Source organism: Microcaecilia unicolor, chromosome 2 (genome assembly GCF_901765095.1).
Source record: "Microcaecilia unicolor chromosome 2, aMicUni1.1, whole genome shotgun sequence".
Taxonomy (NCBI): domain Eukaryota; kingdom Metazoa; phylum Chordata; class Amphibia; order Gymnophiona; family Siphonopidae; genus Microcaecilia; species Microcaecilia unicolor.
In genome coordinates, this window is record NC_044032.1 from 441,417,849 (window position 1) to 441,435,438 (window position 17,590).

General features: G+C 41.9%; 1 protein-coding gene across 1 annotated transcript in view; it reads left to right on the forward strand.

Moving 5' to 3' along the window:
- Positions 1–1,122: 1,122 nt before the first annotated feature.
- The window catches only part of LOC115462541 (BCL2/adenovirus E1B 19 kDa protein-interacting protein 3-like), a 49,746-nt gene continuing 33,278 nt past the window's right edge, over positions 1,123–17,590 (forward strand). The window contains exon 1 of the mRNA XM_030192536.1: positions 1,123–1,285. Within this exon, the coding sequence (XP_030048396.1) occupies positions 1,246–1,285 (40 nt within the window). The 5' untranslated portion in view covers positions 1,123–1,245. The remainder of the gene's footprint in view (positions 1,286–17,590) is intronic.

Here is a 17,590-nt window from a genome sequence, read left to right on the forward strand (position 1 = left end):
CATTACATGTTTGCATCGACGTACTGAGTGGCACCTTATCTGCTTGCCCCATAGTAGAGCTTGCAGCTGGTCTCAACTCATAGTCATGTAGTGCGTTCCTAATTACCACGGCTAAAGAGGTGTCCTGGCTCTGTGTAGTAGGATATGCTATCTGTGAATTGGCCATGGCTGTATTGGGTGACTTACCCCCCTCCGGCACGTGGGTAGCAACAGATGCCTCTGGAACTGGTCCCAGGGTTGCATTGGGTAGTTGTGGGGCAGGCATCACCACTATGCCTCCCATGGATTGAAGCTGTTGGGTTACTGACGGCACGCCGTGCTGCTCAGTCTGTTTCCTTAGCTCCGTCATAAGAGCATCAATGTCCTGGGATGGTTTCCTTGTGAATTTCCGGTTCTCAGTGCCGCTCTTGTAGTGGCTCTGGGTTCCCGTGCGGCTTTACCTTGTTTGGCTGCCCCCCGTTTGTCTGCTGTAGGCTTTTTGACCCATCTTGTGGCCTTGGCCACTGGTGATTGTCTCTTGGTGCCCCTCCCCTTCCCCCTCGTCTTCGCTGACCTTCGGCCCGTTTGTGGGTGGCCTCCCCTTACTGGGTCTGCCTCTTTCTGTACAGAAGGAAAAGCATTTCTGTATCTCCAGTGCTGCACTGTGTTCAGACTTCCTATTTTTAGTTAGTGGTTGATTATTCTGTATTGGAGGCTACATCTGTTTTTTTCCAGCAGGAAGTAAATTGTTTTTATAGGTAGATTTGTTGCTATTTAAGTCCTGGAGTGCAGCTTCATTATAACAAGTTTTATATATACTGTAGGTGACTAGATTATTTATTTATTTGCAGGGTTTGTTTACTGCAGGTCTGAAGAGGTCCCATTGTATACTCTGTTTTCTTTCTTGCCTGTTTTTCCACGCCCACCCTCTTTCCTGCCCTGAAGGCAACAACACTGGTACTGTGTAGTATTAGTATAGCATTGCATTGCCGTTTTAAGAGGAGCAGAAGAGCTTTTGTTTACAGGCTGAGCCTGGCGGGGTCACATGACACTCCAGCAGCACTGTCAGTGGCCAGGGTCTGAGATCCACATCCAGCTTCGCAACAGTAGCAGGTTTAGAAAAAAAAAAAAAGGAGGGGAAAGTTGGAATGGTGCTTGGTGCCAATACATTATCGAAACAGAAGTGAGAGAAGCCCAGAGTCCCAGGATAAGGACATAGCAGCAGCAGCAGCCTAAGAGTGAGGCTGAGCAGCAGAGGGATCCAGGATGTCTGCTCCCCAGGGATCAGATGAGGACAGCTTCCACAGTGAGTATGAGGCACTCAGTCTCCCCCACCCCCATAACCTTGTAGCTGGTGCATGAATTGTTGCACGTACTCTTTGGATCGTGGTCAAACTGTGGCTGACTCTTCCTCGGTGTAAAGATGCCACTGGCAAAATACTAAACGTGCATTTGGGAGTAGTGCATTTCAGTGGAGAGGAGAAACGAGCTCTTTGAATACCCGCTGTTCAGTCTAGATTATGTTATCTTAATGTCTAAAGACGTATATTTATTTTCTAAAATATATTCTGTAGTTGGGTACCGTTATAAAGCTCGCTGTGTTGAAGCCCTATAATTCATGTTTTCTGACAACTCTAATAGCAGAACTGTTGTGAATTGTGGAATAGGTACAAATGATCAAATAGCTTGCTTTTATGGTTTATTTCGGTTGCTACTGATATTGAACATGTCCAAAGGGAGAATGATGGCTGGAGCAGACAGAAAGGAGCAGGAGCAGCACATGAAGATATTTTTGGGCGTAACACTTAGATCTTGGGGGCCCAAGACAGAAACTAGGAGCGTTATCTTAATGCAAGGCAGCATTTATGCTGTCTACCTTATGGAGCCGATTCTCAAAGCTGCATGCAAAAGCCTGTGCAGTTTAGTCCACAGCAGCAATGCTAAAAAAAATAGCACCATGATGCTTGAAGCATACCATATTTAAATTTTGTGCGTGGTTAAATGGAAAACTTGGGGAGGTGGGCCGAGGAACGTGTACATGTGCACAAAGGTTCTCCCTGGACAGAATTATCTTGCAGCCACACAAGTGAAGTGATTCCCTGTGACGTCACAGACCTGGACCAGTATCCAATCTTAAAAGCTTTTACATATAAAAACTTGTAGTATGCATTCGCATATATTCCTGCCTTAGTACAGTAATATAACATTAATCAGTCACCACCCCCTTCCAGTTTTATTCTTTCCACAGTAACAGTCAGACCTTTTGCAACTCAGCACTCCTGTCAGACAATTTTCTTATCCCGTTCATTATTCTTAGTTTGTTAGTTGTTTTTCTTATTTTATTCATCTTTTCTCAGATTTTTTCGTTAGCAGAGTTTGATTTAGCTTCGGCTTTATTTCTGACTATGTCTTCAAAAAAGCAGGCTTGCAAAAACAAAATGTCAAACTCTGATCCTCAAAACCAGTGCATTCACTGCCTTGGCAAAGCACATTTAGATTCCAGTTGTGCTATGTGTGCCAAGATGCTGTCGAGAACAAGAAAGATACAAGATCTTAAAATGAGATCAGTAACTACTGAAATAACCAGTCCTCTACCAACTAAAAACCAGTGGGTAAAAAAGCTGTGGCAAAGCAAAAACACAGCAGAAATGTCGGAACCTGCTATAACCACAAATATACAAGGTGTTTTTCAGAATCCTCAGACTTCTGTGATTTCGGAGCATTCCCTGAATCCTGCGAATTCAGTAGTTGGCACCGAGACACAGAGTGCTGGCGTCACAATGCAAGCTCCAGTCTCGGAGCCGAGGCAGTCTCCTGCAAAGCAGACATGTCGTCTAGACAATTCATCAAACAATTCTCGGCACTGACATGGTTCTAGACAACAACATCAGAACCGACAGACTCATGCACATCAAGACCATTCCTCTTCTCACTGGCACCGTCATAGCTCCTCCCCTGCACATTGGCACTGTCATAGCTCCTCCTTTAAACATCGGCACCACAGTGGTTCTACCTTTCCTCATCAGCACTGAAAGAATTCATTGTCAGCTCGGTACCGAGAGCACACATTGTCATCTTATTCCTCGCACCACTCTATGTCACTCTATCTGTTCAAGTGCATCACAGCAATCAAACTGATTCTGTCAGTATGCAGCAGACATCTCAATTTGATCCTTCTGCCCCTTCTCATATGTCAACTCACCAATTAGAACTTTCCTCTACACAATTGTTGAATACAGAACATCCTCAGGACCTTCTTCAAATGGAACATATCTTTTACTACGAGACCCTCTTAAGTACAAGGTCCAAAGCACCCTAGGCTTTGATAAACCCTAGCTGTCTCATCATTTCATAGTGGTTCACTTGGCTATGAGGAAGAATAAGAGTTCAAGAGATCATTCCAATTTTCCTCTTACTAAAGCTATGAAGTTGATGGATTTACTTGGAAAACGAATGTACCAAAATACCATGCTAAATGCCCGTATTGGACTACACATATTTCACTATACAGATTATCAGTTTACTATTCTGGATACATTACTAAAGTTGATTGATAATCTACCGCCAACTTCACAATCTCCCATACGTTTAGCTCTTCAAGAAATGGCAACTTACTTGATATCTGCAGCTCATGATTCATATGACACCTCAATTAGGGGAGCTGCTGTAGGTATTTCTACTAGACGTTTAGCCTGGTTGAAAACATCAGCTCTCCGTGATGATGTACACAATAGGGTTGCAGACACTCCTTGCACATGAAACAATCTATTCAGAGATCGAGTCAAAGAAATTATCGACAACATCAAACAGGACTGCACGACACTTGACATGCTAGAAGACAACCTGGATCACAGTAGAACATCATACAACAAATCTTCTTATTATACTCCTAATAAACGGTATAATCCTCAGAGGCAATACCCTTATAACAGATATAACTCCAATTACAAAAACAACAAACAAAATAGACCTCAACAACAAAAAAGATCCTATAGAGAAAGGGATCTACTAAGACAATGATCTCTTTGACATCAAAACCAGCTCCTACTTTTTGACCCTATACTCACAACTTAAATACCAATGGGGGTTGAGTTCAATTTTGTGCACAAGCTTGGTCTTTCATCACAAAGGACATCTGGGTACTACCTATTGTTCAGAGGGGCTACCAAATTCACTTCTCCTATCTTCCACCGTTCACTCATGTGGTTGCTCCGAAGATACCTGCAGCACATATAAATCAGTTACAGGAAGAGATTACTTGCCTTCTATCTATCAATTAACTAGAATATGTGGCAGCACTCTTGTTACAGGCACTATCTTAGATATGCATGTGTTCTAATGACAAGAGTGGTTATTAATGAGTCTTTTTTTATAGGAGGAAAAAACCTCAGGTGTTCGGCTTTTTTCCACAAGATATTTTGCCCTGGATTGCCGAAGAAGTTCTTCACCGGTCTCAGATTTTCTTTACTATTCTGGCTTCTATATGGGTAACGCTTATGTAAATGGTTTAACGTTATTCTACCGAGTTACTTTCAATTGCCAGGATGCCGTACTACATAGAAGAGAGTACACCAACACTTATCTTGATTTTGAGAAATTCTGTCAGCAGAGCGTATCTGTTTCACAAAACTGCTTCCTTGGGAGACAACTGGCTGTTGTACTTTTTTCCTGCGTCTGCTCTCCACTTCATTTGTCCTGCTCCTCCCTCGGGGTAAAAAGTATATTACCGGTTGTCTCCCGAGGAAGCAGTTTTGTGAAACCTTCAAGCCTTGCAAAAGACAACCTCATTGCTGACAAACTTGGGATTCCTCATGAGCGAGGAGAAATCCCAACTTTTACCAGTTCAGAAGATAGATTTCAATGTCATCCATACTCCTTTGCAATTTGCATACCTTCTGTTAAACAGGGCTCACCAAATTCAAATAATAATTTCTCAGTTACAATCAGTCTCCTTCACAACTGTGAGAACACTGTTAGTCCTTCTTGGCCACATGGCGGTTTCAATACTGGCAGTACCATTGGCCAGACTTCACATGAGAGCATTACAGTGGCATCTCAGGACAGATGGTTGCACTTAGGCACCGAAACAATCCTTTGAATGGTGGACTCACATACTCCATCTCCTTCAAGGCATGCCATTTCATCCTTCTCATCCATCTATCTATTTAACAACAGATGCATTGAAAGAAGGATTGTGTGCTCATATGCATCAATACAAGACACAAGATATCTCTGGTCAGTCCAAGAGACTACTTATAGTATCAATCTTCTAGAACTGCAAGCAATCAAACTAGCCCTTCAGGCGTTTCAAGGTCATCTAACCAATCAAATCATACACATACATACAGACAATCAGGTGACAATGTATTATATCAACAAGCAGGGAGGGACAGGATCTCGCAGTCTATGCAGAGAAGCTCTAGACATTTGGCAGTTCAATGTACTCCTGCAGGCCACGATCTCAGCATTACACCTGTCAGGAAAGCAGAAGGTTCTGGTGGATTCACTCAGCAGACAATTACTACCCCAAGAATAGCCACTCAAGACCACTGTTATGCACTCCACAAATGGGGACATCCAATCATCGACCTGTTTGCATCCCCACAGAACACCAAATGCAGCAGATTTTGCTCAAAGTATCCCAGTCCGCAAATGGAAGTGGAAGACGCGTCTCAAAAAACTTGGAACAGTGGACTCCTATATGCTTTTCCTTTGTTTCCATTCATATCGAAGACAGTCCAAAAAGCGAAATTAGAGGGAGCCACTCTTCTGCTAATAGCACTATTCTGGGTACGTCAGTCTTGGTTTCCCATTCTCCTGAACCTCTCCTCCCAATCTCCAATTCCATTTCCACTGGAACCAGACCTGATCACTCAACAGCAGGGAACATTACTTCATCCAGAGCTAGTGTCTCTACAACTCACAGCTTGGTTCATAACTCCACAACAGACATGATTTTCACACCAGGAGTTCTCCAAGTTCTTCTAGCTTCCAGAAAGGAATCCACTCGAAGATCATACTCTGCAAAATGGAAATGTTTTTCTCACCGGTGCGTCCGTCACCGTTACATTCCATAGACTGTTCCTGTGGCCAATATTTTACAATATCTTCTCTATTTGTTTCAGTCAGGACTCTCATATTTATCAGTGAGACTTCATTTAGCAGCTTTGTCAGTTTTCCATGATCCTATTGATAATTTGACGCTTATGCAACACCCCATTTCCAAAGATTCCTCAAAGGGTTGCTGCACCTCCATCCCCCAGTTCGTCCTCCAACGTCTGCTTTGGACCTCAGTTTGGTATTCAATACTGTCGCTTATGCACCTTTTGAACCACTTGATACAGCAGAGATCAAATATCTTACGTGGAAAACATTGTTTCTTATCACATTAACTTCTGCTCCACCTTTCATGAAGCTGCTCCATGATAAGGCATTAGTTCGGACCCACCCAAAGTTTTTACCAAAGGTGGTTTCTCCAGCTCATCTTAACCAAGTGATTACTCTTCCAGTTTTTTATCCTCCTCCACATGTGGATGACAGTCAAAGAAGACTTCATACTTTAGATTGTCTGCATTCATTATCTGTCTACCTCAGAAGGACAGCATCGCCAACTAGACTATCGCAATTATTTTTATCAATTTGTTCAGATAATCAGCCGCAACCAGTCACTCACTAAAGGGACACTCTCTCACTGGATTGCGGCTTGCATCTCCTTTTGTTAATCTTTCCTCAAAGGGAAGTCATCCCATCCCCTTTTTCATTTCTATCACCCTTCTCTATACCTTCTCTAATTTACCTGTATGCATGTACCATGGTTCAAGTGACTTATTGGGGTTGCAACTTGTGTGACAGTTTCTTAGCAGAGTATTAGTGGAGTGGTAAGGTTTGCCATTTTTTTTACCTCAGTCCTCTTTACTCCTTGATTAAGGCTGGGTACTTATTTACTGACTGAAACTGGATGGATGACTGAGTTGGTCAGAGGCTGGCTACCTGGCATAAATCCCGTGCTAGCACAGGATTGAAACTCTGTCATGGTGTAGTAGGCAAGCAAGCTACCGATTGCACCACAAGGGTCCAGTACCATTCCTCCAAGCCAGTACTAATTAAAAGTCATTTCCAGTGAAAGTGTACTTGGATCAATAGGAATAACAACAACCTTTAAAGTATTATAGCTATCACTAGTGTAGCGGACCTCTCATATAATGGGGCTGAGAGGTACCCCAGAGGCAGGTATGTAACAATTACAGTAATGTCTATAGCCAAAAATACACGCTAAGTCTTACAATCTTCACAGCACACAGACCAGTTAAAGGATCCCCTGACAATGAGCTTAAACGGTTTGTAGTTAATAGTAATTAGGCACAGTAAACAAAAGGCGAAAAGGTGACTGACTGGAGACTGCTTTCAGTTTATAATAAAAGCTTTTTAATGGGCTCTGCATTAGTGTGCAAGAATGAATTAAAAAAGCCTATAAGAGAAATAGTCCATAAAAACAAAGGAAAGTAGTTGCACAAAGTACTAAACAGTTTCATTAAAGTAATAGGTCTTGTCTCCTCTGAAGGGGTATTCCCTATCTCTGTTCAAGCATCATTTTCACTTTTTTCACAGGCTGCATAGCTATAAAAATCCTCACACTTTATGGCACCTTTATTGTTTGTTGGTCAGGGGTCTCTATCTCCTTGATCAGTTAGTTTAATCCTCAGGGCAAGGGTTAATCCCAGTATGTCATCGCACTCTCTCACAGGCCCTGATGCTCAAAAAGCGCCGTTAAATACCGAGTGTGCCTATATATCTGTGGTTGAAATAACCGATTTTGAAACAGTGATCGATGCTCGAAGGAAATCGCATGCAAATGAGATGTGCGGAAACTCTGCAAGCAGCTAGGTAGAGAAAGTGCCTTTCATATGTGCAGAACAGTTTTGCAGTAAGCATCGATGTTCTGTGCATGCCCAGGAAAAAAAAAAGGTGACAACTACGTCATAGATGTACATCTAGTGATTTCACATGGAGTTTCCATAACAAATTTTTAACACTACTGGGACACAAGTGCATGTAATACACATACAGGGCACATTTCACATACGTGCAGATACTGTTAAAAAAGGCAAGCAGACTGCTCCACTGAGAAATTACCCTCATGCAACGACAGCTCCAGACCTGCCGGAAAATTTGAACGTTAAAGGTAGGCGCTCCTTTGTGTGCATTGCACAGAAACGTTGGTGCATCACACGGAATGTTCATTTTAATACTAATGAACCTGTTGTAATATATTTGTATAGGATTATTGGTAGTTGTTACTGCAAACGGTAAAAGCGACGCAAAATCCCTTTGTGCATTAGACGCTAAATAACATGCATGCTAGTCTGGCTACAACCAGTCTAAATCAAACGTTGCAAGTACAGTAAGCGTTGAGCATCGGGGCCTCAGTAGCAAACAGTTCCTCTATGCTCAAACTCCCTGGATGTTCACTCTCATTCCTCCTTGGCTCTAAATAAACTTATTTAAAAAAAAAAATTCAGGTTAAAGGAAATGTAGGTGGGGAGAATTGGTATCTTATGACAAAATTGGAACTGTAATTCACCATCATTTACTTAACAATCGGATTATGTTCTCCCTATATCGTATTGTTTAATTTTAATATGCAATACATGTTCAATATGTGATACCAGTTGTATATTTTCCCTTTTTTACTTGACTGTTCATTTAGAATTCATGTTCTATATATATTACCAATTGTATATGTATTCTGAAATGACATAAGTCATGATGGAAAATTGTAAGCCACATTGAGCCTGCAAATAGGTGGGAAAATGTGGGATACAAATGCAACAAATAAAAATTGTGTGAATTATCACAGCAATGTTTAACGAATGAGGATGTCATCTAAAAAGCACAACAGCAAGTGAAATTTTCAAAGCCATTATGCTGGTAATTAGCAACATCTGCAGGTCAACTGGCTTTCTGAAAACCATTTTTCCTCCATATGACTGAAAGAAGGTGTGGTATTCTACACTGGACACACTTTGAACAGCTTTAACAGAGCCATTCCTAGGGGTATTTCAATCAGGATTGAAAAAATATACATTTATTCATTTTATTTACTTGAAAATGTTTAGGGCCTGACAGTCAAAATGATTTAAAAGGCCAAGAGAGACTTAACTGGATAATGCTGCTGAAAATGCCTGGTTAGCACTCAAGCAGAAACCAGCTACTTTGGGGCTGTTCTGGGGTTAGAGTTGGCCCTTAACCAGTTAAATACAATATTTGGTGCTTAACCAGTTAAAATGAGCAGCATAAATAGGACTGCTTAAAAGGCAGTCCTATCTTTATGTGGTTCTTTATAGCCGGTTAAGTGCCAAATACTGAATTCAGGGGTTCTTTTACTAACCTGCGGAAAAGGGGGCCTGTGCTAGCATTAGCGTGTGTTTTTGATGCATTCTGAGGTCCCTTTTTATCGCAGCGGGTAAAAGGCTGTCTTTTTCTGAAGAAAAGAAATGGCTGTGCGGTAAGTGAAACACTTACCTTACGGCCATTTCAGGAGGGGAGCCCTTACCGCAACCCATTGAGATGGCAGTAAGGGCTTGCGCGGTGCTTCCCAGTTACCACTGGTTATGTTCCAGTGCTTCAAAAATAGGACATATTTTTGAAGTGCTGAAAATGGCATGCGCTAGGGGCAGGAACTACTGCTATCTCCTTCGGTAGCCTGGCAGTAGTTCCAGATTGGCTTGCGGTAAGCCCATGGTGGGCTTGGGGAAAATCCACTACTTATTTCTGGGATAAGCAGTATAAAATGTTTTGTACTTTTTTGGGATTTTGCCAGGTATTTGTGACCTGGATTGGCCACTGTTGGAAACAGGATGCTGGGCTTGATGGACCTTTGTGGAGGAGTAGCCTAGTGGTTAGTGCAGTGGACTTTGATCCTGGGGAACTGAGTTCAATTCCCACTGCAGCTCCTTGTGACTCTGGGCAAGTCACTTAACCCTCCATTGCCCCTAGTACAAAATAAGTACCTGAATATATGTAAACCGCTTTGAGTGTAGTTGCAAAAACCTCAGAAAGGCGGTATATCAAGTCCCATTTACCTTTCCCCTTTGGTCTGTCCTAGTGTGGCAATACTTATGTACTTAGTAAAAGGGCCCCTTAACTGGCTGTAATTTGGCCAGCTCTTTATAATTGGAAATTCAGTGCCTGATGTCGGTGCCAGGCAAAATGGTTGAGACTATTATAAATAACAAAATTACAGACCATATTCAAAAGCATGAATTAATAAGACAAAGCCAACATGAATTTAGTGAAGGGAAAGCTTGCCTTACCAATCTACTACATTTCTTTGAAAGGGCGAACAAACGTGGATAATGGTGAGCCGGTTGATATTGTGTATCTGGATTTTCAAAAGGCATTTGACAAAGTACCTCATGAAAGACTCCAGAGGAAATTGGAGAGTCATGGGATAGGAGTGAGTGTCCTATTGTGGATTAAAAACTGGTTAAAGGATAGAAAACAGAGAGTAAGGTTAAATGGTCAGTATTCTCAATGGAGAAGGGTAGTTAGTGGGGTTCCCCAGGGGTCTGTGCTGAGACCGCTGCTGTTTAACATATTTATAAATGATCTAGAGATGGGAGTAACTAGTGAGGTAATTAAATTTGCTGATGACACAAAGTTATTCAAAGTTGTTAAATCACAAGAGGATTGTGAATAATTACAAGAGGACCTTACGAGACGGGACATCCAAATGGCAGATGATGTTTAATGTGAGCAAGTGCAAAGTGATACATGTGGGAAAGAGGAACCCATACTATAGCTACATAATGCAAGGTTCTACATTAGAAGTCACCAATTTAGCGGCGGCTAAGACAGCAAATAGAATGTTAGGTATTATTAGGAAAGGAATGGAAAAAAATGAGAGTGTTATAATGGCTTTGTATCGCTCCATGGTAAAACCGTACCTCGAATATTATGTGAAATTCTGGTCACTGCATCTCAAAAAAGATATAGCGGAATTAGAAAAGGTATGGAGAAGGGCAATGGAAATGATAAAGGGGATAGGATGACTTCCCAATGAGGAAAGATTAACAAGGCTAGGGCTGTTCACCTTGGAGCAGAGACAGCTGAGGGGAGATATGATAGAGGTCCATAAAATACTGAGTGGAGTCGAACAGGTAGACATGAATCACTTGTTTACTCTTTCCACAAATACAAGAACTAGGGGTCATGCAATGAAGCTACAAAGTAGTAAATTTTAAACAAATGGGAGAAAATATTTCTTTTCTCAATATGTAATAGAACTCTGGAATTCGTTGCTAGAGAATGTGGTAAAAGCAGTTAGCTTATTGGGGTTTAAAAAAGGTTTGGATAGCTTCCTAAAACAAAAGTCTATAAGCTATTATTAAGATGTGGAAAATCCAGTGCTTATTTCTAGGATAAGCAGCATAAAATGTATTGTACTGTTTTGGGATCTTGCCAAGTACTTATGACCTGGATTGGCCACTTTTGGAAATAGGATGCTGGACTTGATGGACCTTCGGTCTGTCCCAATATGGCAACGCTGAACTTTATATATCTTCATAGTAGTGACTCCCACAAACACATGTAATGATTATCAGATAGGGAGCGTCTTCCTTCCAGTACGGGACTGCTGGGCAAAGATCCTGTTTAAAATACAGAATATGGCAATGTTGCTAGACTTTATAGAAACATGTGGCTAAGAGCCAGTATTCTGTTTCAAAGGGGAGCAATTTTGAAATGGAAGATTTTGACCTCACTCCCCCCCTACCCGTTCATGTCCCTCCCCATTTTGCCCATGATCCCCCACCCACTCCACCCCTCTCTCTAATACGTCTCCTCTTAAAAGCTTTAGATCTGGCAGCCCACACTTCCTGCTTATTAATCTTACACTAGGACGTGTCAGTTATGTGATTTGAAGCTGGTAATGGTTGTGTATAGGCAAAGAAAACACTGACTGATTGCTCCTGAGTCTTCTGTGTTTCATGGGAGTTTCCTGATTTTGGGTGGGAGATGGCCCTCCAAATGTGAGTCTTCTGCTCAGTGTGGAAGTCTTTGCAGAGAGAGCACATGCTTTCTAGCATATTGTTCATTCTTATAATGGCTTCTTTCCCATCGTTCCATATTTTATAAGCTGTGTCTCTAAGGGCCACCTTGTCACCCAAAATAAAAATGCTCAAGACTAGTGTTCTTCATATCCTGTAGAGTCACCACACAAACAAAAGCCCATCTTGATTTAAACAAGGTGTCTAGCAGTGGAAGGACTGGGTGTGCTATTCCTGAGGTGATGGTCTCGATTTGAATATTTTTATTTGATGTTAAGACAGGTTGCCTACTCTGGCCAGTCCAGGGACCTCTTCTGCGTCCTGCCTCCTGATGTAACTTACTGTTTCCTTGTAGGCAGGACGCAACAGAGACAGCCTGTATTAATCATTGTCCGCCACAGCCCTTGAGCAACAACACAAACACTGCTGTCCAGCTGACACCAACTGGCGCCTATTTTATAAAAGTCTGCTCCCCCCTGAGATCAAAACCTGGCTATGCCTCTGGTCTCTAGCAACCTTCCATTTCCCTCTCCTTCCCTTTCTCATGTACCTGCTGCCTTTCCTCCTTTTCCTCAGCATCTGCCCCACCTTTCTTCTTCCCCAGCATCCATTTCCTTTGCATCTTCCTCACTTTGCATACATGCCTTTCTCCGCCTCCATTTTTCTGCATCCATTCTGCCTGCATCTTCCCCCCTTCGTGTGCAGCTCTCCTTCATCTGACCTAGGTGGTGGAGTCTTTTCTTCGCCTGCTGAGAATGTACTGTACTGTCTGTGCCAACACCACAAGCATTTCTTAAACTCTTGGGCTGCTATTTCCTAGCTGCTGAGCTCAGAGTATGAGATCAACATCCAGAAGTGCTGAGCTGTGATGTTTGAAAATGCTTGTAGTGCTGGCAGAGAAACTTTAGGGCAATCTGCCAGTGGAGAAATAGGCTCCTGTCACTCATTGGGCTAAATTGGAAGGAACAAAGACTGAGGCCTCTTTTCTGTTCTGGACTCCATTAGGCCTGGTAATGCTTGGTGGCATAGCTTGTATCGTATAGTATTTTAAAGGGATGCTGTATGGCCACCTTACAGGGAACTCCATGTTTTATTTATTTTCATAAACTTCAGAGTGTGTGCAGTCTTTTGATGGGGTGCCAGAGAAGCGATGGCAGAGAAAGAAGTAATTTACAATAATCCAATGTACTTGTCAATAAGAACTGAGCCACAGTGACCGATGCTTTCTCATCTAAATAAGGTTTCAACTGATGGATACTTTTTAATTTTAGGAAAGCATATTTGGTCACATTCAAAATTTACTCTTGTCCTGTACTTTCCTTTTCCAAAATGACCCCTAAAGATCTGACTTTACCCATTGGATAATCACCTGGTTCATCCTAGGCTGACAAAAGTGATGCTGAGTGCTCTCTGACTAGATACATATATGTAGCCCCGTGGTTTGTTGTGGTCTGTCATTGAATAGGCATTCTTAGTGGGGAGACCTGGGGTATATACCTGATAGGAGGTAGTGCTGTCCTGATCAGGTCTACCATTCCTGGTATACAGGATTCTGGGATGGGATCAGTTAAACTGCAATCATTCACTCTGCCACTTCTACCTCCAGTGACTCACAGATCATCCCAGGTTTTCTTCTGAACCATTGGAATTTACCTAGAGTCTTTAAATAACAGAACAGGTGGAAAACATATGGGACCTATATTCAGTAGGACATCCAGGTAAGAACTGCTCCTACCTAGATAGGTTCTACTGACAGAGTCATAAATGGATTTTCAGTGTCACTGACATGGAAAATGCCGTTGAAAACTCAGGCAGTCACAGACCACCTGAACATTATCTGGGCAGTGCCACAGATTACACAGTTAGCTTCAGTATTGAGTATGGTAAGCGGGTAATATCTGGATACATTTAGGACAGCAAAAAGGCCATCCTGACTAGAGCCTGACTGAACCCAGGACCTTCAGTTTCTGCCGAAACCGAATCTGCAGCCAAAGTTGACCACTCGGTTTTGGCAGAAACCGAAACTGTAGAAACTGCCCCCTACTCCATCCTCCCAACCATAAACCCCCCCCTCTCCCAGCGGTGACCCCCCCATTATGACTCTCCCGCACCTACCCTTTTCACCCGACCACCCATAGGACCTCCCTGGGCCTACCTTAGTGAAACCCTGGTGATCTAGTGGCGTCTTCGGGGGCAGAAACAAACCCCACAAGTTGCTGCCCTGTGCTTCTGCTCTCTTGAAGTAGCCCTTGTGGTCTAATGGCCTCTTCAGGGGCAGGAATGGTCTCCACTTGTTCCTACCCCATGTGCTGTTACAATCCAAATGGCTATTGAGACTTCCTGTGAGAGGTCCTGGCAGCCATTTTCTGATTGGAACCAGCATAGACAGAGGACTCAGTCCTGCCCGTGTTGGTTCCAATTGACTGGATTTGTTCCTGCCCCCAAAGAGGCCACTAGACCACCAGGGCTTCACTAAGGTAGGCTCGGGAAGGGCCTGTGGGTAGTTGGATAGGAAGGGGCAGTTCGGAAGAGTGATCATGGGGGGGGGGGGGGGGGGAGGAAAGAAGTTTGGTTTCAGCTGAAATTGCTCAGGCATTTTTGTCAAAAACCCGAACCCAGATTTTGGGTTGGTTTCGGTGCTGAATCTGAAATGGAAACAGAAATTTGGTCGGCTTCTAATCCTAACTTTATCCTGTTGTTATCTAGATACCAGTCTCAATATCTCTGGTACTTGGATAAGAGCTGACAGCCACTGAATTACTGAATAAATATTTGCTGCTGGTATCTAGGAATGGCTCAGTGTTGAATATCCAGGTATAAAAAGCCCACAGCAGCCAGTGTTTAAAACAGTGCAAGGGGCTGAATATTGCCTCCTACATTTTTTTCAGAGAAGGATTTAATATGTTATAGGCAGGACCATAGAGTGGTGGACAGAAGTGCTTTCTCTAATAGAGATCATAGAGCACAGTTCTAAAGCAAGTGGAATCAGGCTTCTGGTTACCTCAGATATTTGGTGCACTAGGCAATTGCCTTTCTTGATGTTTATGTACAAATATTTTACAATTTATCCACCTACTTGTTACCGACCACTAATATTTTGTATCAGTTGATGGTCTTTTGGCTTGGTTCATTATTTATATTGCTTTATGATATGCCTTACCACTGATTTTGTTTTTAGGCAATAAATTATTACGTAGGAAAAATATTGCAAAACAGTAACATTTAGGACTGTAGTTATCAAGGTTGGCTACCGTTAAGATGTGTTATTTTACCACTAACTCATTCTGTTTTAGTACAGGTTTATGCAATGAGTCCTAGTTCCTAAGAACTGGGGTTAACTGTAAAATAGCACATCTTGATGATAGGCTACATTGATAATTTCCCTCCTTTACTGTCATTGCTGAATACACAGCCTCTGAGGCACAGTTATCAACATGAGCTGTCATTAAGACATGTTATTTTACCTCTACCTCATGATATTTAACACAAGCCTCATTTTATGCATTGAGACTTAGTTATTAGGAACTAGGGCTAATAGTGAAATAGCACATCTTAACTGTAGCCCATGTTGATAATTTCCCTCCTTAGAAAGTATGCACTGTCATAAAAGGAAGTACCACAATAATGCTGAATATTATTTCACACCATTTTGAAAAATATCAAGTCCAAATAAATATATAGAGCAATTCTCTGATCAGGTAAATTTGCGTCTGAAAGTCACCTACTGTCTCCCATTTTATTTAATATCTACTTCAAGCCTCTGGTTTTGTCTTCCATGACTGCCCCTTTTACCCCTCAGTCATCTACCGGTCCAACTGATGCTTTTACATAAGTACATAAGTATTGCCATACTGGGAAAGAAAAAAAGGTCCATCAAGCCCAGCATCCCGTTTCCAATCCAGGTCACAAGTACCTGGCAAAATCCCCCAAAAGTACAAAACATTCTATACTGCTTATCCCAGAAATAGTGGATTTTCCCCAAGTCCATTTAATAATGGTCTATGGACTTTTTCTTTAGGAAGCTGTCCAAACCTTTTTTTAAACTCCACTAAGCTAACTGCCTTTACCACAATCTCTGGCAACGAATTCCAGAGTTTAATTACACGTTGAGTGAAGAAACATTTTCTAAGATTCATTTTAAATTTACTACATTGTAGCTTCATCACATGCCCCCTAGTCCTAGTATTTTTGGAAAGCATAAATAGATGCTTCATATCTACCCGTTCCACTCCACTCATTATTTTATAGACCCCTCATATCTCCCCTCAGCCGCCTTTTCTCCAAGCTGAAGAGCCCTAGCCGCTTTAGCCTTTCCTCATAGGGAAGTCGTCCCATCCCCTTTATCATTTTCGTCGCCCTTCTCTGCACCTTTTCTAATTCCACTATATCTTTTTTGAGATACGGTGACCAGAATTGAACACAATATTCAAGGGGCGGTCGCACCATGGAGCGATACAAAGGCATTATAACATCCTCATTTTTGTTTTCCATTCCTTTCCTAATAATACCTAACATTCTTTTAATATTAATATATTTTAATATTCCAAAATTCCTGACTTGTGTGATTTTAGGGGGAGTTCGTACTTCCCTACAGGTATTTTGAAGTCATGGTATTTGTCCACTTGTGTTAGGTACAAAAATAATCTCTGTTTTGCTTGGGTTCAGGCAGAGTTTGTTGTTTTTTTGCTCATTCCTGAGTTGTGGTTAGACAGGCAGTTTATTCAAAACTGTGGGTCGATCTGGTTCAGTAGGTATGAGTAGTTGTACATCATCAGTTTAGATATAGAATTATATGTCTTTCTATAGGTTTCAGCTGACAGGAAAGCAACAACCCACCACAAAAAATATAAATATAATTATGATTATCAAGATGTGTTTAAAAAAAAGTATTTCCATCAATGATTCTGACCTTCCAAGTCCCTATTTCAGCAAATAAAACTAAAGTTAAAAACAAGCAACTATCCTGCTCACAAATATCTAGGCACAAAATCAGAATTAGTTAAATAAGAACCAGAATGCCACTCTGGTACTACTGTTAATAATGAGCCAAGAATAAATTACAGTAAAAATGTTTTCTGCTGATTCAGAAGCAATGCAAAGGAGTAGCCTAGTGGTTAGTGCAGTGACATTTGCTACTAGAGAACTGGGTTGAATTCCTACTGCAGCTCCTTGTGACTCTGGGCAAGTCACTTAACCCTCCATTGCCCCAAGTCCAAAATAAGTACCTGTATATAATATATAAACTGCTTTGATTGTAACCACAGAAAGGCAGTATATCAAGTCCCATTCCCTTTAACAAAATATTCCTATTTTAACAAAACTATCTACTATAATAAAACGCAGCCTCAACGTTCTGAGGACACTGACGTCACTGAAGTCACTCACACACCGGTTCGTGGTTTCATGGTGGTAAAACCACAACATCTTCATGCCCCGCCCTTGCGTCACACGTGATGACGTCAAGGGAGGAACACGAAAACAAATTAACGCACGGGGAGCAGTAGGGAAACACGCTCCGCATGTTTCCCTACTCCTCCCCTTCCAACAAATCCCAGCCGCCGCCG